The 26,766-nt window shown below is 41.1% G+C and overlaps 3 protein-coding genes across 4 annotated transcripts in view; 2 read left to right on the top strand and 1 right to left on the bottom strand.

The window, feature by feature from the left end:
* Positions 1 to 84: 84 nt before the first annotated feature.
* Positions 85 to 3,916, bottom strand: rbm8a (RNA binding motif protein 8A). Of its 2 annotated transcripts, none has more exons than XM_037072835.1 (6): positions 3,768 to 3,916; positions 3,082 to 3,141; positions 2,870 to 2,947; positions 2,080 to 2,216; positions 848 to 984; positions 85 to 559 (listed from the first exon to the last, which is right to left on the bottom strand). In XM_037072835.1, exons 1-6 carry the CDS (start codon positions 3,832 to 3,834, stop codon positions 511 to 513), a joined length of 528 nt encoding a protein of 175 aa, XP_036928730.1. In that variant the 5' UTR covers positions 3,835 to 3,916; the 3' UTR covers positions 85 to 510. The 2 variants fall into 2 exon arrangements, with proteins under 2 accessions (XP_036928730.1, XP_036928731.1); XM_037072836.1 differs by having other exon boundaries at positions 3,774 to 3,888.
* On the top strand, positions 3,788 to 10,850 carry afp4 (antifreeze protein type IV). Its single transcript, XM_037072837.1, has 5 exons — positions 3,788 to 3,923; positions 8,985 to 9,185; positions 9,308 to 9,382; positions 9,742 to 9,892; positions 10,477 to 10,850. The coding sequence occupies exons 3-5, from the start codon at positions 9,331 to 9,333 to the stop codon at positions 10,736 to 10,738; spliced, it is 465 nt and encodes a 154-aa protein (XP_036928732.1). The 5' UTR covers positions 3,788 to 3,923; positions 8,985 to 9,185; positions 9,308 to 9,330; the 3' UTR covers positions 10,739 to 10,850.
* Positions 10,851 to 23,532: 12,682 nt separating this feature from the next.
* Positions 23,533 to 26,766, top strand: part of ntrk1 (neurotrophic tyrosine kinase, receptor, type 1) — a 55,574-nt gene continuing 52,340 nt past the window's right edge. Inside the window, exons 1-2 of the mRNA XM_037072830.1 lie at positions 23,533 to 23,630; positions 23,991 to 24,066. The gene's annotated coding sequence lies outside the window, so the exon portion shown is untranslated. The remainder of the gene's footprint in view (positions 23,631 to 23,990; positions 24,067 to 26,766) is intronic.

Raw genomic sequence — 26,766 nt, forward strand, 5'->3', positions numbered from 1 at the left:
ACAGCCCGGGTGAGGTCATCTAGGATGATGTAAAGCCTACGTCATGAGCAGTGCTAAATAAAAAAAACACACACAGGGCAAACATTCACCTTTTAAAAAGTTTAATTTTCCCCAAGTAATATAAAACAAAAACACACTTCAACACAATAAAATTCAAATTATATTGAGCAAAACTGAAACAACATTTTGAGGGAATGACAAACAACAATCATGTAGGTGTTAAAGTAAAAACCTAGTTCCACCACCAGCTGAGCTGGACATTCTTCTGTTGCTTTAATTAGGATAAGCAGTTGACAAAAATTGTTGGCCAATTTATTCTTTAGCGAGTCATCTATCAAGAGGAAAAGTTTTCCGTCTCAATATCTGAAACTGCACAGCTACATGTCCTAACAACTGTTACAAAATATTGTACAAAAACTCTGAAATGAGCTTCTTATGAGAGGATGAGAGGATTATAAACTGCCGGTCAAAGTGACGGACAACTCCTCTGGCCAATGACAACTGCCAAACTCAACGCCGCCTCCTGTCTGGACTTCTGCTGCGCCTCCGTCCGCCAGTCCTGTGGAAAACCACAAGTCACATTAAAAACGGGAAAAGCAGTTTCATTTCTAAATTCCATTACAAGAAAACACATTTTAGATCACATTTATCAGTTTTATCTGTGTAGTTTACAATAACTTTACCATCAACATCATGGAATAAGTGATATTTCAATACTTATTTTGTATAATAACAATATGAACATGACCTCCAAAATATAGCACAAACATGTGACACAGGAGTTTTGTGAGAGTTGAACAGCCATCACATACAAACACACACTGATAAGCACACACAACCCCCTCACCTCCTCTTGTTCTTGGGGGGCCCTCTGACAAATCCCCAGTCAACGCTGATAGGCTGGCCCATCATGTCCTGACCATTGAGCCCTTCCATGGCTGCCTGGGCCTCTTTGTATGTCTCATACTCCACCAGTGCATATCCCTAGGGACGGGACAGAAGGACGTTGTGTGAGTAATTGCACATTTACAGCACCACTGCTTTGGAATTTTGGTGGCTTTTCGCTATCTGAATTTACAACAGCCATGCAAACAAGACCTCCATCACTGAATAATCCAATGATGTCATTCAGGATGACTGTTCAAACCAGTGTGGAATCACTGGGAAAACACATTGAACCAAGCACAACAGCTTAGCCAATATTATGCATTTTGTCTTCTCAAACATTGAAAAAAATGACCAATAAAATGTGTAAAAGTTCTACTACATCACGCTGATCTTCCAACAGCCTGTAATAAACATGAACGTTCTCTGTGCTAGAATGAAATGATGGAGGACAAGTTTCAGGACAAAGATGCGTCGTTCTGAATTCATACTCAAAACAATGCTGCCACCTTGTGGCTTAGAGGATAGTTAACACAACCCCTTCTGGACAGCAAGAAAGCATCATAATGTCTAAGGGGGAACACTAGATATTTGTATATATACATAGATCACCCTCTATCCATAAACCCTTAATTCATATTTCTAAAGAATGAAAGAAACAAGTAGAGCAACAGAGAAGACATCCCTCTCTCAGGACTGACAGACATGCAATAGACGTCACGTACAGAGGAGACTAACATAAACCACAGTATGGACAACCAGGATGACAGAAGGCATTCATGTTTGTAAACAAACATAAATGGATTTTTAAGAGAAAAGAAGAAAGCAAACCATTTGTCATTGTGATGTGATGTTTTTTTCAAAGTTACATTATATAATATACAGTTTCACCCTCGTCTCCATCTGGAAACAATATCACTAAGGCAACAGTTCAACAGTACAATTTTTCCAGTTGAGTCAACATGACTTTTGGAGCTAAAGCATGAAAACAGACATTTGGTTTTGAGATTGACATACATGGCTTTGTGGTGACACCATAAACGGTGGTGTAGGGCGTTTATTTTTTTGGGGGGGAACAAAACATGAATGTTTCTTTTTTCTCCACTGCATCACTTCATGCGATCATCCCTTCCATGAATTGAAAGCCAAACTGAAACAAACAAACTGCTGTTGCTGCGTGGTTATTTGTCTCACCTTGAGGTAGCCTGTTCTGCGATCAAGGTTGAGATGCAGGTTCTTAATTTCCCCAAACTCTGAGAACTTGTCATGGATGTCTTCCTCTGTGGCCTCCTCATGTACACCTGTCACAAACAGGATCCAGCCCTCCACAGCTGCAACACAATAAGGGAAGGCATCAGGGGTCAGAAAGTCACACATGGATCACTTACAACAATGTAAATTAATATGTACAGTGGAGTTATGATTACTTGAACTCTCAATCTTTGCAAGATGTACATATAGACACTAACCTATGTGAGATCCTCATTTAACTTTCTTTTGCATCAACTGTTTATCTGTGACACAGAGCTACACTTGTATTTTTACCAAAGCCAAAATCTTAATTATCTGGATAAAAACGTTCACATCCACATTTTTAAAAAAAATATATGTTTATCAAGCTGCTCTCTTTCTATACATACAACGCATGTCCATGCTTGCACAAAATGGGAAAAGTAAAATAAACCAATATGAATGCAGACAAACGCAACTGATAGTTTGTTTCCAACTGCACCACTTGGTAGACAGGTATAGATTTTATTTTTGTATTGTACAGAATATTTTTGTCTAGATTTTTTAAAAGGTTGTTGCCAAATGGGATGTGTTTGGAACAGAAAAAAAACGCTAGTAACTGGTGACACAAGTTCTTTGACTTAACTACATTTGTAATGAACAGAGAGGGTAGGAATTTGATGTATCCCAGAGCACTTCTCATGGCAAAGGTTTAGCTTATTAGTTTACATTAAACCTGGACATCAGCACTTACATCTCTGAGGGCCTGGCTCGTCCCCGTCCTGCTCCACGGTATCATAGTCCTCCTTGATTCTGGACCGGGCTCCTTCCTCTGGAAACAGCAACACAGAAATGTACTTATTACAACTCCTGACTGCTGCTAACAAATTGTATTTTAAAAAAAAACAAAAAAACAACTTTAACAGGTGTATTACATGAACAAGAGTCACTACTGTGGTAACTCACCTGAGCCAAAGCCTCGTCCTTTCCTTTTCTTGGCCTTCTCCTTCAACTTGTGGATGCTTTCTGAAAACGGAAAAATTGAACAAGTTAGGATATATGCCTGCTGCGACGTCTCTCTCAGCCTCGGTGTGCAGTTCAGAAGCTGGTTAGCTAACAAACGCTGCTCCGGTTTTTTTTATATTTGAACTCTGGTAAGACTTTTTGTAGTTAATTTTTAAATTACTTACGCTTGAAATCATATTCTCTGGATATTCAGATTTTAAGTTCTGTACATATTAGCCAATCTTACTGTAAGCTAGCTGATAGCTATAAAGACAACTCAGAGGCATGCTAGTAGTGGCTAATAACAAGCTAACTTATACGTTCAGTTAAAGTAAACTACCGGCACGATGCTAAGCTAGGTAATTGTTGCTAATTAACTCTGGAACCCTGGAAGTCGAACTACATTAAGAAATTATAATAACCACGAACAAGTTAGCATTAGCTTACAAGCAGCATTTGAATGAACCACCGGTGCGTTGTTAGCTTCATATTAGCTTGTTAGCACTTCTCAGGCCTGCTACCACGCAGTCAGCGTTTGAAGCATTTTTCGACCATTTTGGCGTCAAGTTAGACCTCAACATTTCACATCATTGGAAAGCCAATGCTACTGAGCATCTGCTGTCGATTGTTGCAAGTATTAAATTTACCATCACCATCCTCATCCATAGGAAAGTCCTCTCCTCCCGCCTCATGAAGATCCAACACGTCCGCCATGATGTCTGTGTGTGTTCACCGCCGACCAACGCAAAGTGCGTACGCAGAAAGAGACAGCAGGCTGGCGGAGGTTGCCAGGTGGCGTAAAAGTAAGTACACTGGACAGCAAACAGTGAATCTAATTCATGCCTTTTCCCTAACAATATAACCAGGAGTCAAGCTTAATACATTGAGAAGTATTTGTACAGAATTTTGTCTCCCAAACAACCCGAAATTTTGCACTTTGAGGTGTTTTTGAGGTGACATAATTGTGGTTCCCTGCTTGAGAAGGTGTGTTAAAAGTTATTTTTCTGGCAACAAATGTGCTTAAGAATTAAATGTGCAACTAAAAGTTACATGTACACATATTTAGATGCACTGTATGCTACCGGCTGACTGTTTTCCCAATGCTGAACCTGATATTCAGCATTTTTCTGATTATTGGACTTGCTGTTTGTTTAGTCTTTGTCTAATTTAAAATATTCATAGCTTTAAGTCAGATCCTGCATGTATTCTGCAAAGTAGCTAAAACATAAAGTTGTAGAACAACTAATTAGTGAAAGGTGCCACCAAAAGAAAGTGGAGTAGAAGAAGAAAATTGCAGAAAATGGAAATACACAAGTTAACACTATAATAATAAGTATGTCAAAGATTGTGCATAAGAACAATACCTGAGTAAATGTTATTAGTAATGTAAAATCACTGGCAGGAGAGACTTTTGATTATTCTAAATACAAAACCATAGATCCGTGCTTGTTTGCAGATGTGTATTTGGCGTTAGAGGGAGAAGATGGTTACATTTGTGTGCATCTGCACTGATGTCAATGAAACCTTTGCAAAGACGTATTCTGGATCACCATTTTATTCTGTTCCGTCATTACTACTGTTATCTTAATAATGCACCATGCAGCTCTGGGAGATGCTTTGCTGTTGCCTTGTTTGGCACAATGAGAATAAAGACTTGAATCTTTCATCTGAAATGCATTTTGTTAAATGAATTAACACGACCAGCAGAGGGCTTTCACACATCCACACAGGCTCTTGATCAGTGTGATGAGGCCTGAAGTACTGTCACTTGATCACCATCTGGTGGTGAGTTGGATCAAATGACAGAAGACTAACAGACAGGCCTTCTTCAATAGAAAAAAACAACAAAAGCCTTTGGAAAAACTGACACACTTTCCAATTTTATCTCCAAATGTTTAATCAGAACAGGCTGTTCAAATCCTCTGTCACTGAGAGGGAGGCTGAGAGCTGCAGCCAGAAAAAGAGGCTGCAGGGTGGGTTCAGCTCGGATCACGCTGCTTATTCTTGTCTACACTTTTATGTGGGGGAACCTGGGAGGGCTTTCTCTGCTGTGTTGAAATGAAATGTGGCTATAGATAATATGCAGGAACGATAAAAAGCAGGTTATTTTAGCAGGTGTTTTCTTTTTTAACCCTCATCTGTCGTCACAAGTTTAAGACAATGAACAATGAAACATTTGCTTTAAAAACTTGGTGGAATAGTTAAATTCCCACTACGAGTGCTCTTACAATATCTGTTGCCGTCTAGTGGCCGATGTAGGTAGAGCGGCAGGTCAGAGCTCAGCGGAGGAATCCCTGGGTGCTCAGAGAGTACTGCTGCCATTGCAATCCAAAACCACAATATGAGCAATGAGGTGGATTAATAGAGGAATAAAAGAAAAGTGTATCTGCGGTCAGACAGAGACAGTGGTGTGGTTTATGCTCATGTGCAGTTTATTACTGTGTTGCACTTACAGTATAGAAGCAGCAGAGGTTGTGTAGAGGAGGTGGAGGTGGTGCAGCAGCCATGTCATGTCAGAGGGTTTACTTAAGTTCAGCTGACGTGACCTCGAGATAACAAGATTAGTTGAAGATAGTTGACACCAAGGATAACCATTCAAAAAGCATCTTTCATGTAAGTCTGCAATTTGATACATGTGAACGTACGACAAGTCAGTTGTTTAGATGCCTGTGTTTTGTAATTATTCACTACAGAAGCTATTCTATGTCAGATCTCAGGAAATGACCTGAACTTTAACCTTGTGGATCTTGAACTAGCATGAAAGTGTCCACATCACCTCTGTGTCAATGAGCAGCGCTGTTGTAACATCCACCAATCTGACAGGAATCCACCAATCGCGTGGCACCTTGATTCTACGTAGCAGCATTCTTGTAGCAGAATATTTTTTTTCTCAACGTCTTTCATAATCAGTGCTCATTCTGCTCTGATGCTCCTTAAAAATCATCCGTCATTCATTTGTTTTGACCTCAGTGCTCCTTTCAAATAAAGCAAACTGGCTGTGGCTGTTTTTCAAGTGGCTGCAGAGACATTTTGACTGTTCAGATGAGCTTTTTAAAGCAGCGGGAGAGAGAAGCGTTCAGATCCTTAAGTAAAAGCAATACCACACTGTGAAAATACATCATTTAACACAGTGAAAAGTCTTATTTATGAAGTATTTTTTATCATTATGAGATAACTGTTGATTGCAAAGTGTAATGGTTATTGAATGATGACACCATCTGCATTTAGATTGGTTCCCTATACTTCACTTTCAGGATTTGATTTTGTCTGCCACAGTGCAGAAAATCTCCCGGGGAAATGAAGTCTTCATTCGAGGTTAAGTGAATGAATAAACTCCAGATGGAACAATACATATTTTGTCTTGAGTCTCGGGCAGTTTTAAAACAATGGAAGCCAGTTGTCTTTGTGACAGCAGTGACAGCGACAACGATAATGGGGCAAAAAAGTTTTCAATTTAAGTAAAAGTATGTAGGTATTAACAGCAAAATGTACTGAGGGTTTCAAAAGTAAAACTACTTATTGAGAAATGTAATGTTCCTGGTCAGTGTTCTATCATCATATCATGTTTTTGAATTAATATTACTGCTGCATTAATGATTATATTGCGTTATGTACCGTAGATGTTTTAGACTGAGCTCATTTCATCACTTTATATTCTGCTGAGTAGTTTTGATACTGTTTAGCTTTCCTGTGAAAACCACATATCTCAAAAAAGTCAACTTCTCATGGTGTCAGTCTGTTTTCAGCTTTGTGAAAATGCATGATCCAGTTAATACAACAGGGTTTTTTAAAATACTTTACTAACCTAAGAAGCAGATGAATTTCCTCAACACATAAAGGAACATTTCTTCCACATCTTTACAGAGACCTGTCTCGATGGCAGACTGATTTATCGAGCCGACAGTGGTGGACTCTGTGTTCACATCATTGATGCTTGATGCTCACACACATGTTCAAAGCTGATGGATGATATTTCCCAGATGTTGAACTTATAATGTGAAGACGGTGACCACATTATAATCACTGTCTTGTCACTGCGGTTTACATTCATCCCAGACAGAAATTTTAAAAATGTACTTGTTCATCTATATCAATCTATAACATTTTTTTATTCAGTGTTTGTGTGGCACAAAGGAGTTTACAGACTTCCATTTTTTTTAATACAACCCTGTGTTGTGTAACGACAAATAGATCTCTAATAAATCACCACATTTGGAGATATGTGGAATTGAGTAGAAAACAAGGGAGAGGAAAGTTGTAATCTGAGAGGTAGCCTTACCTCTGAGATGTGGTGGAGTAGACACTGAAATTGCATGAAATGGGAAATACCCAGGTAAAGTACAAATACCTCCCCCTAGGTACAGCATCCCTACCTACATTTTGCAAAGCTTCAGAGAAAAGACGCGAGACCGCCTGTAGTAGTAAACACTTCATTGTACTCATTGTTCCCAAACAAGCAGCGTAGTACAATATGAAGAGGTGAATAAACAGATGGATATACAGGTTGTCATAGTGACATCGCAGACACACAATGTCCAACCTTGTCAGCGGCTGAACAAAAGAGAAGAAATCAATGTGTCAATTTGTTTAAACACAAAGAATATGTTTAAAGGACGACACATAACATGCACATGTGCACAAAAAATAGATAATAACTAAACTGTAACAATTTAATAGTTGGTAGAAACAGAGTAAAAATATGAAGTGAACAGATAAACAGCCCCAGTATGATGACACACAGGGAAACCTTAGTATCTTCTGTTTTATCAGGGGTTGATTTTACCCTACACACACACACACACACACACACACACACACACACACACACACACACACACACACACACACACACACACACACACAGTGTAGGGCAGCTGCTGATAGGATTAATCAGTGTTAAAGGTCAGCACCACTCTGTCTCATCAACTGACCCTCTGTTAACAGGACAGTGTGTGTGAGTTAACCCCCTCCGTCATCAGAAACTGGCCACATGAAACTGAGCTCAGGACTGATAAAATATAAACTGTTTAATGTGCATGAAATAAACTCACACGTGACTTCACCCGAAACGACTGGAGCAGTTCAGAAGGAAAATGAAATTTTTATGAAGCTGTTTGTTGAGTTTGTGATGCCTTCACAGTCATTGTCAATTTTTTGTTTTTGTTTTTTTTTTTTTACAACATTTGTAGGCCAGGATACCTCAGCAGCGCTACAGTACTTCATCATATTGCTGTTTATCACTTGCAGCATCTTGCTGTTTGGATATTGCGCTTGGCTATACGTTAGCTTAGCTTAGAGAGTGACAGGAAACGGGGGAGCGAGTGGGGGATGACATGCAGCAAAGGGCCATTGTTGAGGATTCAGTTAAAATGGCAATATGGCAAAAAAAGAAGACATAAATCTTCAGTAACGCTCCGTGTTGAGGTCCTTGTAATAAGCATTAGTTAATAGGTAATATGCTGCTTATGAGTCCTAAAAAGATGATTATATAACAGTAGCATAAAAACACATTTATGTTGAAATAGAAGACATTTATAAGCACTTCTACTTGTTCACACTCACTTGTTCACAGTTTGGCAACATGATAACATAAACCCGAATCACAAACACATTTACTGAGTTTATTATTGTTATCATTATGTCATATTTAAGCCTTTATTAAGCTTTTTGTTACTTCATCAAGAGTAATACAACTAAAACAAAACACTTCAGCTATCAGATAACTATATTAAATATAAAGAATGTCAGAAATATATTTAGGTACAGCTCTTGGGTAAATGTGTGAAGATTGAAGAGGCCACAGCAGTCAGCAGCTCGACTTGAGTCTTTTTTTTTTTTTCTCCAACTCACACACTCTCACACAGAAACAGAGTGGACTTTGTGTCCCTCCTGTGACGGCTATCAAGCATCAAGGTTCAAGCCGACACAGAGATCGTCGGGTCAGTTCTTTATGTTGGAGGTGATTAAGCTGTGATTAGCCATGATTGACTCATCCGCTGGAGCTATAAAAGCCTCCGACTGCCTGACAGAAGACACCATTAGGTCAAAGAACCCCAGGAGTTAAGGTACGTCCTCTGGCTGCTGCACTCTGCTTTACACTGACTATTATTTATATTTCTTGCCTTATTAGAAACTTCTCCACCACTTTGAGTTTTCTGACTGATTCTGACTCTCTAACTTCTTCCAGGTTGGTCTTCCTCATCCGCAGCCATGAAATTCTCCCTCGTTGCTGCTCTTGTTGTTGTGCTGGCTGTTGCCCATGGTAAGATTTTTTTATTTATTTATTTAATTAAAAAAGCTTTATTTGATATACATAAGGCTCACACGTAGATTAAATATCTCAACATCTAAATATCTGCTTCATTTTCTGCGCATAAAGACATTTTCACCAACTGAAAACTTGATTTTAACTCGACATCTGTGCAGTTTAGAGTAAGTGTTGTAAGTTTTAAATAGTTAAAATTTTCTGAACTCACAGAGGACCGTGCACGGATTCCACTTGATTAGAAAAAAAAAACTAAAAATCATCCAAATCTTTGAACATACAGCAGCATACCTTCCTTAAGTTTTTTACCAAATGTTGTGGATTTTGGGTAAATAACAGTGAACGTGTGTTTGCAGGCACTGAGGCCGTGTCTCTGGTGAAGCGTGACGTCAAGTCTGAGGTAGACAGGATCGCCCAGGTTATCAACGACATGTCCGCCAGCATCACCACCGCGACCCAGGACCTGGTGGAGAAGGTGAAGGCTCTGGAGGTGACCAACACCGCCCAGTAAGTGAAAACCAGCAGAAGATCCGCAGCAGTATCTTCTAACAGGGCTGTGTTGTTTTGCCTTTTTTCTTTGCCTGTAATTTGTGGGGATCTAGACATTATGACCGAGCAGCAGGTTAGAAAGGCCATTTAAGGAAATGCTTCAAGGATGCAGTCTAAGTATATGTGTTAACATGAATGTATGGCAGCTAAAGAACATTAAGTTTCCCTTAGAAAACATGACATTTTTTAATTTTCTGACTTGTTTTTATTAGCTGAACACCAAAACATGCAGTACAAGTTTGTAACATGATTTTAGAGATGAAAAAGTCTCAATTATGACAACAAATTTCACATGAATAACACAAGGCTGGAGGCTGACTACCTCTATTTAGACTGTAAATTGGTTGCTTTTGCTCACATTATTATGGTCTATAACCTCGAGCGAATACATCCAGAAATACACACCACACACACCCTGGATAACCTGGTGTAGAAGCTGTCGCACTAATAAAATGTCAGGCAGTTTCACTTCATTGATCTTTATTTCAATACGAGTCAGAGTGAGCAGCAGTGATTAACAGACGATCCTCTCTCTTCCGCAGGACTTACGTGGAGGACAGCAGGGCCAAGATCCTGCCCCTGGTGGAGAAGGTCCAGGCCGAGGCCGCCAAGCTGCAGGAGCAGGTCAAGCCCTTCATCACCAACATCGAGGAGCAGATGAAGCCCGTGACCGACAACTTCAACGCTCAGGTCAAGCCTCTGACCGACAACTTCCAAGGCCAGGTCAAGCCCCTGACTGACCTGGTTGAGAAGTTCTTCCAGCAGGTGATGGACCAGACCAAGGCCCTGCTCCCCCCCCAGTAAAGCTCGCTGTTGGTTGGTTCCAGCTGCAGTGACACCCACTCTGGGCGAGTTCAGCCCTGAATACTTCACTGGTGTTTACATGAACGTCATCATTAAAGGGGTCTAAAGTCATCGTTTTGAGCTGACTCATTCTTTATACTGTCTTATATAAGAAACGCCAATTATGGTGATTTATGAGAAGCCAAAGGGCAAGTCATAACGTCCAGATGAAATATACTGTAGCAGAATTTGATTGAGGTGGACGTCGATATTAACATTACCTCTGACCTCTGGGTCATCTGTGTTCTCCATCATTTATGGTTCAATATTCTGAAGCCACATCGGTTGGAGTCCAGCTGGACGACGTCAGGCTGATGAGATCAACCCGAATACACGGATATATCGACTTTAGTCCGATAACTAACCTCGTACACAACCAGAGCGATAACCAGAGCTGATGTGAGCGTCTCAAAGCTGAAGAGGTTCCGCCTCATTTATTCTTATCACGCCAACCTTTAAAGCTTGAGGGGGAAAAAGCAGATTAACAACACATTTATTTGGTACAAGCATTTGGACACGGTTGAAGACGTCAGTCAATAACTCAGGAACACTTGAAATGCAGAACTCACAAGACTCGGCACGAGCAATTTACCTTAAACTGTCGGGGATAATAAAAGGTTGGATCACTGTGAGAAATTAAAATAAGGTGATTATGAGATTTATTCATTCAGACTTTTCTTACCTGTCAGATTCCACCTCGTCCTGCGAGCTGCCGTCCCGTCCGGACAGAAGGGACAGAAATAAACGTCACTCAACAGGAACACCTGCAGACACGAGCCAGTTTAATTCAAACTGAGAAGATTAACTGACAGGTGAAATAATAAATGACTCCAGGTGAAAGATCTGTAATGATTTTAAAAATAGCCAGTTCATTATCGATCAATAACTCAAACAATAATAAGGAATAATATGGATTGTTAAAAGTATGTGTATGCTGTTAAGAGATTATATTCTATCGATCTTAACTGAGCCTAAGGTTAAGTAATATTTTATTACACAACCATCATTAATAAATGGTAAATGTATATTTAATAAACATGATTTTAGAGCTCGGCTGGTACAGGATTCTTTTGTAGCGATGCTGATACCGATATTGGGAGGTAATTAATTTTCTATATCGATATGTCGGCTGATTTTCATAAACACACGTTTGGCAAAGATTGCTAGAATGCTATAAAACCTTAGAGAGAAACATACGATCAGAAAAGAGGCAGGATCATTTACAGTTTGACAAATTTTTGGTTAATTTTTACAAATATAATCAGCCCCAAGTATCTTTCCTGCGATGAGATGAGTAAAAAAACAAAACACAAAAGCAACAAACAATCACATATGCAGGTACAATACATGGGAGAATATCAGTGATGTTGTCAGGCTGATATATCAGTCGGGTTTTACTTTAGTTGATAGTTATTTCACTGTTAACAAACAAAATAAATGTGTTTATTAATCAGTTGTTAACTGATGTCTTAAACACTGTGTGGTTGATCTATAAGCATTATTTTCAACTGACACTATTGTTTGTTGATGGTGAAATAACTTAATTAAAGCTTAATTGAATATGAATCGATATTTTATCAATGTTATTACAAACCCCAGTTTTCACTATGAAGACAATCAAAACCTTTCTTATTTTCTAAAAAAAAGAGCACTGTTTTTTAAAATATTCCCTTCAAACACTTGACGCAGGACTCCTCTGCCACTTCTCCATGGAGACAAATCTGTCTTTGACCCAGTTCAGTCTGTTGTGCACAATGGTTCCACATCAGGGTGTCATTACTGCTCATCTTTCTTGAAAGGCGACTGGAGCACCTGATGTGTATTTCTTGTATCTTTTTTTTTTTTTTTTTTTTTAAAGGACTCCCTCTTTTATTATCATGCAAGTACCAAAGAGAATCTCCAGCTCAGCGTCACATCTCTGGGAGAGACGGTTTTTCTCCAGACTTGGCTCCAGTTCAAGCTTGTGTCTCAGAGCAGTGAGGGAGACAATGACTTGTTGTCAGTTCAACCACAAAACAACAAAATCACTAGTCTTCCACGCTGCTGTGGACTGTGGAGGCAACGAGATCCTTGTTGAATAACTGAGCAGCATTTTTACTTTTTGAATCTTTCTCTCTGCAGATGAAATATCTTGTGAAGCATCTTTCATGCGAGCTGACTCATTAATTGCTGTGAGTTAATAAAGCTTAGACACACCTGAATAATTATCAGCTCTCTCAGTTAAATACAGTAATTAAACAAAAGATAATCTGTCTGTGACTTCCAGTTCGGTTGCCAAGCTATGAGAGATACTCGAGGTGGCCTCCTTGAGCAGATGCACGATCCAAATCTGTCTGAAGGACCTTTTTTTTTTTTGACAAAACCTCCTTCAAAACCAAAACTTTCTTCTGCACTTAAACCTCTCGGTTGAAGGCCGCAGCCTGTCTGTCGCGGAGGAACTGGCAGTCCTGAGCGAGCGGCCTTCTCCACACGCTTGCAGAGATTAGATGAATTGTTTGGCAGCCTGTCAAGAAACCTTCTGTAGAAAGTGCTTGAAGTCACGCTCAAAAGAAAGAAAACACACTTTTAGACGAACGAGTCTCCCAGCGCCGTCCGGCTGGCTGTGATTTCAATTACTGCAATTACCTCTGCGCGGCTACTTCATTATCTTTCATCGACCGTCTTCATATTTTAAAAGAGGAATCAAAAAGTAATCATCTTGTATATGTATTCGCGCCACGCTGTGTTGATATTTTCGCTTCTTTCTATGTACAGTGGCAGCAGAGACTCGTCCACACAACATGCAGTTCAACTACCTTGAAACATGAACATCAGTGTTTAAGATCCTGATGTTCTGGATGAGGGACGAGGCTGAAGGATGAGTGAAGCAGGGCCAGGGAGGGATGGTGGAGGAGGGGGGGGGGGGGAGGTTGTGTCAGGGCCATCAGCCAGGACAAACTGTGAGATCCAGGCTGGAACAGAGAGAAAACACCAGCTGACATGCTGTCATTCAGTCGCCGCGGCGTGTTTTGATGTCCTGACGTCAGTGTTAATGGGTTTGATTCAGCTGTCAGTCAGCGACGCTGCTGCTGCTGCTGCAAAGACCCTGAACGCTGGAACTCTATCAATATATTCATTCAGCGACGAGCAGCGGCTTGTTTTTCTCCATGATGAACTTCATTCTCATCAAAGGCAGTAGTCTTACAAGGAGTTTGATCGTATTTATCAACAGAACGATATGAAACGTTGCAGTGAAAAGCAGAACCGCAGTGATTAGTTGAGTGAAGGAACTATTTTGATGCTCCACATGCAGAGAAGAGAATATTCTGCATTTCTTATTACACAAATGACCAGTGTAAGAGACTACAAGGAATAAACAGTGCTGAATGAACATATCTAAATGATGCACACATTTTCCTGTTTCATTTCCCACCTGATTCAGTGGATTTCTTGTCAGAAGAAGCTGTAAGAGGCTGCAAAAACTGATTATTTCACACGTGAACGTAAAACATTTTGTGCTTTTTCTCTCCAAACCCTTAAATCTGCATGTAACTGTTGCATTAATTGTACATTTCTTTCCTCATGAACGTACAGCAATCGATCCCACATTGTCTATAGAGTCCACAGGCTCCAGGTGAAGGTCTCTGTGTCATCGGTTATGATCAATAATTTAACGTTCATAAAAGTGTTTCAGACGTCTGAAGTCAGCGTTTGAGGGATGTCAGACAGTCAGCTGGCACTTTGCCTTTTTTGTTAATGCTTCAGCTGGACACATTATTACAGTGATGGACACAAATTTACACCGACACGTTAGATGCTCGATTTACATCTATAAAAGCTCTTTTAGTTCAGGTGTTAAACCGACACGTCACCCCAGTAAAACCATTCACAACATATCAACAGAAGGAAAGTAGGAGGATTCTCTTTTTGTCTTCATACGTGAGTGCTGAATCTGAACCACAGAATCAACTCCTCAGTATTTTTTTTGTTGCTGCTGTTTAAATAAAGAGAGGCTGATTACTGGTGCACTCACAATGAATGTGAACATTTCAGAGTGCGAAACTGATTCCTGCTGAATGTAAATCCTGTCCAATGGATGCAGAGGATGATGTGAGTATTTACTGGAACTTGATCGCATGTCGGGCCAACAGTGCTGCCATCTCACCGGACCCTCTGCACAGACTACCCTCTGCATTCGTGTGTGTGTGTGTGTGTGTGTGTGTGTGTGTCAGGACTGCAGAGACACAATGAAACTGATCAGCGTGTGTGTGTGTGAGTGTGTGATTTTGCTTGTATTTGTGTGTGCAGCTACAGTATGTCAGCAGGGTGTGTGTGTGTGCCAGTAGATAGCAATCTGTTTGTGTGTCAAAATGTGTTTTTTGGGTTTTTTTTTCCATGTTACGAAGAACCAGATTTCTGAGGAGGACACATCTATCTGCAGCTTAGTGTTAAATGCAGGGATGCAGAGACAGAATGGACCAGTTGCACAAATGAAAATCAATGAGAGAAAGCGGGTGACACTGACAGACAAGGCAAGACAGTCGTGAAATAGATTTTTTAAAAGACACACAGAAAAAAAAACCCAAAACATTTCTTTGGATTTGGAGAGCAAAAATCGTTGCAATAAATGAGGAAAAAAAAAACCCACCAAACACTCAAAAAAATTTGGTACAGATTATCCTGGTCAAGTCGAAAAACGATACAAAGATATAGAATATAACGAGAGACATGCTGATTTATCTGAGGGTGAAATTGTTGGCACTTACCATTTTCCTGAATTTGGCACCTGGGGTCATCCACAAGGGCGTTGATTGCGGGCACACACACACAAAAAAGAGCAATTTTCACCGCACAAAGAGAAAGCGGAGTAAAAAAAAAAAAAAAAAAAAAAACACATAATAAACTCACTTGAAATCACAAAAAAAATGGATGTTTTAAAAAAAAAAAAGAAAAAAAACGTGCTCACGGAAATGATGCTCGAATGGATTCGTGGGGTCTGACACCTTGCGTTAAAGACAACAGAGTCGGCGTTGGCCTCTGAGGGGAGAAAAAAGGACCCGGTGTGTCTCCATTGGCCGGTGGAGAACACTGATAAATATGTTTTTGCTGGCATGGGTTATGTTTTTACTCAGAACTGACAGACAGACAGCCCCCATGCACACAGGTGCTATTCAAGGAAACTGTGTAAAAGTGACGTCACAGAGGAAAATCAAGCCCCCCGAACCTTTTTCAGCACTCAAGTCCCGCCCACTACATGTTGCTCTTTTCATATTTTTTCACATTTTCTCCTTTTCTCTCTCTCTCTCTCCCTCTCCATGTATCTCCACTTCCCTCTCCCTCTTCTCCCTCTCTTCCCCCTTCTCTCTCTCTCTCTCTCCACTCTTTGTCCTTCCTGTCTCTGTGGGTTTCTCTCCATCACCGTCTCTCCATCTATAAAGTACATTTCAAGAGACTACCAAAGCCGTAAATGCACATCTGCTGTAAAGCCTGACAGGCATCTCTCCAGTTCTTTATCTCTCTTTCAGCTCAAGTCTTCACATCTGCCACACGTCTCTCTCACACACACACAAATGGTATAGGTTGAATACGCCGCTCTGTATAAATTGCTCTGTGTTTGTTTTCATTCGCCGAACGCAAAATATGCTCTGAATGTCGCCACTTCTCTGCTGTTTGTGTGGCTTTTTCTTTCTTTCTTTTCTTTTTTTTTTTTTTTTGGCAAATGCGAAACCACCAAATGAAGCTTCCCCCAATTTTCATAGCCCTCCAATTTGGAGCGCGGCCGCCTCTCCCTTGTTCTCTCTCGCTCTCTCTCTCTCTCTCCCTCTCCCTCTCCCTCTCTCTCTCTCTAATGCTGAAACACCACTTTGTGAAATTACAGTACAATTTTGAAAAGTAGAAACAGGCAGCAGGCAATTCAGGTGCTCAGCCTCCGCAACAATGGAGTGCTGGCCTTGGTGATGGTTGCTAGGCGATGGAGGAAATACAATGGCCTCCTCTGAAACCAAAGGCCCCTAAGTGGACTGACAGGAATGAAAGCACACACACACACACACACACACACACACACACACACACACACACACACACACACACACACACACTCGCACAAAATAGAGCGATGCAAGGAAAAGGAGAGTGTAAGTGAAGCTGTGCACCTCTGTGTGTAGACGCTCGACCGAAATATTGCAGTTGCTGTTTGGAACACGAGGAGGGATTGGACTGAATAGGACTGAATTAGGTTGTTTTTCTTTTTTTCTTTTTTTTTCTCCTTTTCTTCCTTTGGGCAGCACACACAAGAAACTGGCATTAAAAATAAGCAGGCTGGTTCTGGATATGTGGAAGAGCCACATGCATGCACTGACTGTATGCTACACGCCTGTATTGGATTAATAAGTTGCGGGGGCCTTTTTTTTTTTGTTTTTTTTTTGTTTTTGCAGACAGCTCGGGACAACCTGATAGCGGGAGATAATGTTTCAGACGGAGCAACGTATTGACCAATCACATGGTCAATAGAACAACAATCAGCGGCTGCTCGCGTCTGGCGGCCTGTCTGCTTCTCCATCTGTCTGTTCATTTCTTCGTCCACGCCTCCATCCTTACGTTTGACCGTCTATCTGCTGCTGCTGCGTCTGCCCCACACACACAACGTCGAGATTCCTGTCAGTCCATCCAATTAACCAATTAACTGGCTTATAATATAATATAATACCGTACTATTTTACATCCAAAGACCAATTACAATGTAACCTCGTCCTACCATAGTGTTGAGAAATTACAACAAATGCAAACAAAACAGCAAACAGTAAAAACTACCTGAGCTGAAGTTCAAAATACAAGACAATCAACATGCTATGGAGTAGATATTAAAATAGAAATGATGAATATACTCACTCATAAAATATGATAAATAGTTAAATATATAATATGTGACATTTCTGCATTGACATGTCAGAAACAACCAGACCTTTGTGATACATTTAGTTGAGTTGTGTGCTTAAAATGATCCCAAATATGTCTAACAAACCAAGAAAACCAAGAAAAATCTGTAAATCTAACAACAACATGTAACTGTGAGTTACATTTGGTTGCTCGTCCCTCAGCTTTAAAAAAGAATAAATTGTTTTCCACATCACCGAAGTCGCAGTTTGACATAAAACCCATGAAATATAAGACAGTGGAAATACGTAACTATGCATCTAGCGCTCGCTTTAGTGACAACATCTCACTGAACGGTCACCAAAACCTGTGAGTTAAACGTTGTAGAGCTGCTCATGTATATCACAGAACTGACAAACTACCCTTTCACATAACTGCAGTCATCAATATGACCAGATTTATTGTGATTTGCACCTTTTTTTTAGTACCTTTTCTGTGCCAAGTTGGCAGCCATGTTGGTGTTGGTGAGTTCACTGAGCTGTTTCACACAAAACCAGATGATATTTCACTTTAATGACAAACTATGACAAACTGCGACTTCCTCATCTTTGAAAAAGATCTTTTTAAAAGGGACAGACATCATGTGTGTACTTCATGGCTCAGCTCAAACGGGATCAAAAAGTTATTTGTCTCTCTCTGTTCACTACAACTGTCCCATGTGCTGTGTCTCAGTCCAGAAGGATGCAGACCCTGAGTTGACGGGGGTCTACAGGAAGGGGCGTGTCCTCGGTACTCCATTCGCTATCTATCCTGTCACTGTCACACACTGTTAACTGGTTAGTGTTTGCTTTGCCACATGTTCACCAAGAAGAAGGAAGAAGACGAGCATCTCTGCCAAGACGCCTGAAAGTGCGTATCGCATACACTGAGCATGAGCGTGCAAGCCAGGGAGCAGATTGTATGCTCAGAAATTACAATTCAAGACTTCTACTTTTGATTTTCTCTTTTTTCTGAGTGACTTTTAGTCTCTATTATATTTGCCTCTGGTAACATGGCTGGTACCAAGGCAACAGGTAATCCTGCCTGAAAATAGGACACAAATGAAGAGGCAGTGAAACGTGACCGCTCGTCACAGCGTCTTCCTGGATAACTCTGTGGTTATTGGGACATCAGTTTTTGTCTGTCTTTTTCATTGTTGTGTTTTTAATGCCCGTTTGTGTCCTTTTAAATGTAGACAGGGCAGCAGCCACTCTGTCCCAATATCACCACACATACTCTGAGTTCACGTTTGCTTGGTACGCTGATCCGTTGTGCAGCGTGAGGAGCAGTGTGAGGACGAGCGTGGTCGGCTTTCAGCTGTAGGGGGAGATCGGTGCCAGGTGAGCTGATTGGCACAGCTGGTGCTGGCCGGCTAATTACACTGTGACTTTTAATGCAGCACCACGCTGGACCTCTGATGACTGCTGCACACCGAGGACTCTTGGCCACGTCGGCCCGTTGGAACTCAGCTGATAAATATGTGTTTATGTTGAGACTCTCTCCCGTGACTAGGACCACATAGAGGCAGGCAGAGGCACACGGTAAAAGACTTTTGGTGTTTGTGTGTGTGAGCAGCAGTCAGTCAATGCGACAGTGTTGCTGTGTCTCAATTTAGGGTCTGCATCCTACGGAGGACGCATTTGAAGGCCACTTATGTGACAACGCCACGTGAAGGCTGTCCCAATTCAAAGGCTCCTCCAAATGCAGCCCACAAATGTGGCCTCCTTTTCCCTCTTTTTGGAGGATGCACCACTACTATCCTCCATATCCTCACGTATCCCAAGATTCCAAAAAAGAAGGAAAAAAGAGAGAATATGTCGACATCGTGTGACATAGATCGTCACTTTCGCGGGACTGGGCAGCAGAAATGGCCAAGAGGGTAAAACATGACGTGACGCAACCAGGAAATGCTCCAAAGGCTAGACCGTCCTATTTAACAATGGCTGACGTGGTTAACAAGGTCTCTACAAAGGACTCACCTTCGAAGACCCTGAACTGAGACACAGCATGTGAACGAGCTGTCTGTGATCAGTGGCAGCCAGTCGAGCTACAAACAGGAGAGCTTACGTGGCTCATGTGCTGTTTTACAAGCTGCTTTTTTGACTTTATACAAAGATAGAGGACATGACATGTCCACAAAAGTGAAGCCAGAACATCTTGATGGACCCCTGGTGGCTGGAGGCAGTACAGCCCCCCCCCCAAGTTATCAGTCAGGTCATGAAGTCATTTTATCACCTCTTTCTTCTGTTCTTACATCATAAACAGTTTGGATCAGACATAAAAAATGCATCACCACATTTTTTTCTCTCACTTGCCTCTCTGGACTTACCATATTGTACAATTTATGCATCTTGACAATGCATAAAAAAAAGCATAATACGTGTTTGAAGTTTCAGTTTTGGCCCTTCAAGAGAAAAAGGCTTGTGCAGCCCTGATCTAAACTCAGAGTTAACTGTATTTCAGCAACAACAACAAAAAAGAAAGGTGGTGCCATCAATCAGAACATGTGACTTAAAGATCAGATATGTTTGATTTCCTTTTTCCGAACATTCATATGAAAAACGAGTAAGAAGTTCAGCAGCAAAATGAAGCCAAATTACAGAAAGGTCTGGAACAACATCAGTCCCCCGGGGTTGATAATTGCCACCGTGCTCTTTTGTAGCAGCCAAATCAGACAGCGGTGTCGCCTGACTGGAAATAATCATGTCCCGTGTAAAGAATCCATTGTGGTACAGTTTCCTCTCTCATTCGACGGTCCTGTTGACAACCTGATGCACTGTTCTGTAGGATAAACTTGAGTGCATCAGTGAAAATAACCTCTTTAAAAGCCCATTGTCTGGGGCTAAATCAAATAATATTTCAGTAAAATTAGCTGCATTACGCCGACAAAGGGTGTATTCAAGGACGCAACGAGACCGATGATAATGTCTTATTTCTCCGACAATAGCCATCACAATTTTGGAGGTGCGGCTCGGATAATTACAGCCCGGCCGTTTTGGACTTCCTGCCCGGGCCGTAAACACTGCGTAATAAAATGAGTGGCGGGGCGCATGCTGACCTTTTGAGAAACATTTCTAACAACCCTAAAAATACTAAGAAGGCCAGTCTCTCTCTGAAGTACTCCCCTTCCCCTTCAATCTCATCCCCCCCCCCACACACACACCAGCCCCCTACACATCTCCCTCGTCTGCTGGAGAGAAACTGAAGCACCACTTCAAGCCACCGCTATTATTTGCTCCTTTCGGGGCCCGGCCCCTGAAGTACTGCACTCAGTTAGGACCTGTAATGTAGATTCCATTTCAGCTGCTATTAGGCCTCATCCGTTTCAGCAGACCTGCCTGTTCGTTATTCCTCCACCGCTCTCTCCATCCTCCGTGCTTCACCTCCACACGTGGCCACCCCCTACCCTCCCTCCCTCTAACCCCCTTGTGTTTTTCGTTCTGCCGTCCCTCCACTCATCCTCTCATTCCTGCTCGCTCCTCCACCCATCTGTCCCCCTATCCCACCCTGCCATCTCTCCACTCCAGCACTCATCTGACCACCCCAGTTTCTTCCTCCTCTCCCTCCCTCCCTCCCTCCATCGACTCCTCCACTCCACTCCACTCCACTCCACTCCCCAGCCTTGCCCCCAGGGGAGCCCTGCAAACTGCTTATTCAACAATCGGCCGCCATAAAGATATGTAATGACATTTTCGAAGGCAAAGAGGCCTGTGTGGTTTTTAATTCATATTTAATGGCTGTCAGGCTAAATAGCCCACTATCCTAAATGGGAGACAGGCTGCTGCTCTTCCACTTAAGACTGAGAGCTGTCTGCATGTGGAGATCTGCTGGCTGTCCAGAGCCGCCACCACCGCTGGTGCTGCTGCTGCTGCCTCTTTCAGTTTGTTCTACTTTTGGATAATTCCTCCCAATACAAGACACAAGCTGAAGGTGCAGCGGAGCGACGCTTGAGCATCAATAATCTTCCAGCAAGAAGATTACGAAAAGCTTGTTTTTATTAGTTTCAGTCATCATGAGAGGAAATCTGAGAGTTTGAGCAGTGACAGGAGAAGTATTGAGATACTTGTATAAACATCTAAATGTAAAATAAACAAATATATATATATATTATAAATAATAGTCCTGCATTCATAATTAGCTCTATAATTCTTCTATAATTGTCATTCCTGATTGTTCTGTACAATCAATAATGGCAAAAACGCCATGAAGCACGATAATTTGACTATCTTGTGACGCTAACATTTGTAGTTGTGTTCAGTCTACGCTCTCTGGTATAATTTCACCATATGATATGATCAAGATTTGGATGTTAGGTTTCATTTGAGTTGTTTTCAGCCAGTCATAAACCGTATTCACATGTCGGTCATTGTCCTCTGACTGAGCATCCTCAGGGTGGAAAGCTTAAATGTCGTACAAATGAAGGCAATCCAATGAACTGTTATTATTTCACTGCTTCTTGATTGGTTATCAACTGTAAAGACAACAGATAGTTGAATCTGGAGGGACATCTGACCACATATCAATGTAAAATAACAGGTTTGAGAACCAATTAGCTTCTGTTAGACGAAAGCTAACATTAGCATCCAACCACATTCTAGCTAACGTTACTGCTTGATACTGTTTGCTCCCTCCGTAGAAAAACTACTAATGAAAATATGATAATTAATGTCATTTTCCCCCTAAATCCTACACACTGTACCTTTAAGTGCAGTCTTAACAAAACCCCACTCGAACCACTTAAAACCACTCTGTGATTGAATGCAAATGCCACGTAGCAACAATAAACTCATAATCAGAGTCATTATGTCGGCTTCAGTAGCTGCTCTCATTGAACTACAGTAAATAAACATGTTGTTGTTTGGTATCAGAAGTCAGCAGGATGTCTGGCTGGACTCACTGCGCCTCCGACTTCCTGTTGTGCTCCAGTTTCATAAACGTTACTCCAACAGTTTATTCCTTTCTGTGGAAACCGGATTATCATATTTGTTTTTGTTATCTAACATGTCAAACTCACAATCAACATTTTTCTACTGTGTATACAATTTTTAACTGTTTTTTTTTTGTTTTTTTTTGTATATATATCAAACCTGTCACAAAATTCACTCTTCACACCTAAAACCTGAAAAACTCATTCATTCATTTCCTCATTTTCAGCCACAGAAGCCTTAAAACTAGAAATGTAAAGCTAAAAAAAACGCTTTGGTCTAAACCAGGGGTGCTCAAATACAAATCTTAAAGGGCCACAAAGATTTTTTTTCAATGACTCAAATTATTGAGGTTGGTCAGGCTACATGCAATAATACTGTAATATTCAAAACAAAATGTCCTTTTCATTCAACACAACAACAACAAAAATACGAAATAAAACAAAATGTCATTTCCATTTTGACATAAATTAAAATACATAGTTGAATATTTCCTCCTTTTGTTTGCCTACAAACATTGTGTCCATCACTTCATGCTTTATTTTATTATTTCTGCATCTGAGAATGGCCTCTTGTGCTTAAACAATATCCACACCACTTTAAGTGAGCACTCTGTTGCTTTTTGTTGTTGTGTGATAGATGTGACAAGATTCCTGCTTGCAGCTTGATACGACGATCTCACTGCATTTATTTTTGTTGTTCATACCTCAGAATTTTGAAGAAATCTCTTTTCAGAATTCCTTGGCTTTGTCTTATGATGCTGTTTCAAATTGGAAATCTTCATCACAGCTATAGTCTCCCGGCATATTAAGCACATGAGCCTTGTGCTGGTTGGAGTCCATTTTTCAGTCCATTTTTCTTTGAATTGCTGATTTTCACTGTCCATTTTTCTTGTAGCAGTGAACTTGGAACACGCCATCCTACAGTCGGCAAAATGCAAACGGCTCCAAAAACGAAAGTGAAAGTTAAAAATTGCACTGGCAGCAGTGAGTGACCCAGCTGTCTGTGTATTGTTGGCATGGAGACAAGTCCAGGTATAGACATGCTGACCCAACCAAAACACATAGTGAAGGAATAATAGATTGGGGGCCACAAATAGGTGGCCAGCGGGCTGGTGGAGGACCACAAGTCTAAATTAATAGATCTCTACAAATTTTCATGGCGTGGCAAGAAATTCTGCAAAGTAATTCATTGTTCCAAGCCAACTTATCCTCCTAAATTTTGGTGATCTGCTGACATTTCCCACATTCTGACATGATGACATTTGACATTACGAAACATCATTGTGTTAGCGTTGTTATTTTCAGCATGCTAGCTTCAGCTGCTAGTTTGGCTGCAAACTCTTTTCCAGAAACTACAAAGAAACACTGACATGTATTTCCATGTCATTACAGGCTTTTCTCTCACCGTGAGCTCAGTCGATGCCTGCTGCTAACCTCAGACCAGGCGGGAGCCCAGAGGTTTTGACAGGTCAGACCTGACTGTCTGGAAAATATGAGTGAGAATTGATCTTTTCCCACTTAAGAGTTACTTTCGACGCTCCTAAGCAAGGCAGCAGCGGAGAGTGTTGTGTGGAAAAATGATCTACAAGATACCAAAAAAATGTGTTTTGTTGTTCACTCTGGGGATGATTAAGATAAAAGTTCGTACTTCAGAGATGCAGAGTGTAGGCTGGGAGAGAATGTGGCACTCACAGGCTGATTTGTAGTGACACTTATAATCTTTGATAGCACCATTTGATTTAATATTTGGCGCTCAGGACGGTCCAGCACAAACGCCTTTTTAGCCTTTCAAAGTGAAGTGACGGCCTGGCCATCTGGACCGACTTGAGCATTGGCTGCATTGTGCTCAATCGTAAGCGATAATATAACTGTTTTCATGAAACGGCCGTTCATTAAGTGTTAGTTAAAGTTAATTATAGACACCAACAAAAAAAAAAAAGACTCCCAGAAAGAGAATCTCCAGAAGCATTGTTCTACAATCGGTAATCAAATGTCGACTATGGATATAATGGCCGGTGAAACCCATTTGTGTCCATGCCAGCCAATGACTGACCAGCACAACACGCAGCATCACCGGCAGCATTAAGTCATCATCATGAGACAAAAGAGCTGAAGCGAGGGCGAGGGAGGGTGGGGGGACGTTGAGGCGAAGCAGGATTATCACTACTACAAAATATTGATGCCCCGGCTGGCTCGTATCATTTTTTTCTGAGTGGGGTCCAGGCGCTGAAATGTAAATAAATCTATCAGGGCAAGGAGCCGGGGGCTCCGGTTACCACTCCTAACAATCAAGAGGCTTTTCATGCTGCCCTGGAGGGCCATTCCTGTAACGCTAGCGCACTGGAGAGAGCCACAAATCATCATCTCCTTCGCTCTCCCTCCCTTCTGCCGCGCTCTACTCTTTGGACTGTTTTTTTTTTTTTGTTCTCTCGTTCGTCTTCTCATCTATTTTTCCCTTTCACTGTCCACTAGCCATTCCTCTGTTCCCTCTTCAACTCTCCCTCCTTCTAGCACCTTCCTTTTTTTTTTTTTTTTATTCCTAATGCTCTTCATCACAATCCCCTCATGCGTTCTGCTCTCCCACAGCTCAGTCTTTATATTCTCGCTCCGACTCTCGCTTCTTCACAGCTCCCCTAATGCTCCGCGGCTCGCACCACAACAAAATGAAAGACCGCATTTATCAAAAAAATCCCAAACATCATGTCATTTTTCAAGAATATTTTTGTGTCAGAGAAAAAAAACAGCCATCAACATCTCATGTGAATACACTGAAGGTGCAACGCTGGCTGAGGAAGAGCTCAAAAAATGAGTTGCCTGCATCTGTATTCCTTCCACTTACAGCCATCGCTCGCTTTCTGCATCTTTTATGTTCGTGAGAGAGAGATCCTTCCAATTTTCTTCACACCAATGTCAAGAACATCTTACATGTTTTCTGATATGATGCCCACATCAGCAGAGAGTTGTCATGTGTCTGTGGCTTCCAGAACTGTGTAAAAATCAAAGCTACTGTACAATCGTGCTCAGTTCAGATAGGTAAGGGCTGCAATCAACCTCCCGCGCAGTCAAACCTGCAAAAAAATCTATTTATTTTCTATGTTTTGGTGCCAGAATTTTATCAGGAAATGAATTTTGTTACGGTGAGAAGCCATCTTAACTAATGAGTGGCAGGTTCTCGATGCTGGTGTTCATGTGTAGAGACCCTGGTGATACTACGAGCAAAGTTTCATGTTGTGTCGAGCCTTCTTAGTGTTTTAAAAATAGAGATTTTGATGCTATTGTAAAAAGTGCCAGTAGCACTCCCATTGAAAATGAGTTTGACCCGAAAATGAGAATACGGTCAATCTTAAAAGTGCCTCTTTCGTCGTAATTATGCTTTTACAGGAAGGTTTGACTCATATACATTCACAAAAAAAGCCTAAGTTGCATTTTGGCGAGAGTTTTGCTTTAATTAACTGACCCACTGTACTAAGTGTCACTCAGCCCACTGTGTTAAGATCTTTCACAGTTAAGGATCCTGCACACTTAAAGAGCATTTCTACCTCACAGAACCACTGACAGGCCAGATCGAACCTTATGTCTGACCAGCTTTTGGACCAGGACCGCCCTGGAATAGATCAAAAATCACAACATAATTAAAATTAGTATTATTATCAGCATGAATAAAGAATATTATCAAGATGGGACATCGAGCAACTTCCAGCATCACATGATAGAACGTGAAGTTGTAAGAAAAAACAAAAAAATCCTCACGAAGAGATCAAATTAATGCATTTAATAATAAAAACCTTTCAGTCTGTAGACAGAAGGACAAAGGATTGTAGTTCGTCATCCCAAAATGACTGTCTCATATTCTCATTATAGCAGATTTGAGTCATTTTCAAAGCAGAAACCTGAGACAAGAAATGAAAAAAAAAACTTCTACATATGCACTATGACTTGCAAATAGAGAGCAGCTTCGGTTCATCATCCATCTGCTCAACCTTCACACCACAATATTTTCCCGTCAGCTGTTTGTGCGGTGCTGTTTACCCCACAGTTCTCTTTTGTGGCAGAGAAATGGATTTGCTTTTAAAGACAGCGTGCTCTTTTGAGAAAAAAAAAAATTCAGGGGACCGGGCTGTAATAGTAGCTGCATGTAGGTGAGGGTGAGGAGGTTTTGTTCGGGCGA

The sequence above is a fragment of the Acanthopagrus latus genome, chromosome 17, assembly GCF_904848185.1.
Source record: "Acanthopagrus latus isolate v.2019 chromosome 17, fAcaLat1.1, whole genome shotgun sequence".
Taxonomy (NCBI): domain Eukaryota; kingdom Metazoa; phylum Chordata; class Actinopteri; order Spariformes; family Sparidae; genus Acanthopagrus; species Acanthopagrus latus.

Excerpts from the sequence above, each read along its gene's own strand:
- rbm8a (XM_037072835.1), bottom strand. The coding sequence starts at position 3,834 with ATGGCGGACGTGTTGGATCTTCATGAGGCGGGAGGAGAGGACTTTCCT. Across the intron at positions 2,948-3,081 it reads AGGACGAGGCTTTGGCTCAG|AGGAAGGAGCCCGGTCCAGA; the intron begins GTGAGTTACCAC and ends TGCTGTTTCCAG. Across the intron at positions 560-847 it reads CCCCCCAAGAACAAGAGGAG|GACTGGCGGACGGAGGCGCA; the intron begins GTGAGGGGGTTG and ends GGTTTTCCACAG.
- afp4 (XM_037072837.1), top strand. The coding sequence starts at position 9,331 with ATGAAATTCTCCCTCGTTGCTGCTCTTGTTGTTGTGCTGGCTGTTGCC. Across the intron at positions 9,383-9,741 it reads TGTGCTGGCTGTTGCCCATG|GCACTGAGGCCGTGTCTCTG; the intron begins GTAAGATTTTTT and ends GTGTGTTTGCAG. Across the intron at positions 9,893-10,476 it reads GAGGTGACCAACACCGCCCA|GACTTACGTGGAGGACAGCA; the intron begins GTAAGTGAAAAC and ends TCTCTTCCGCAG.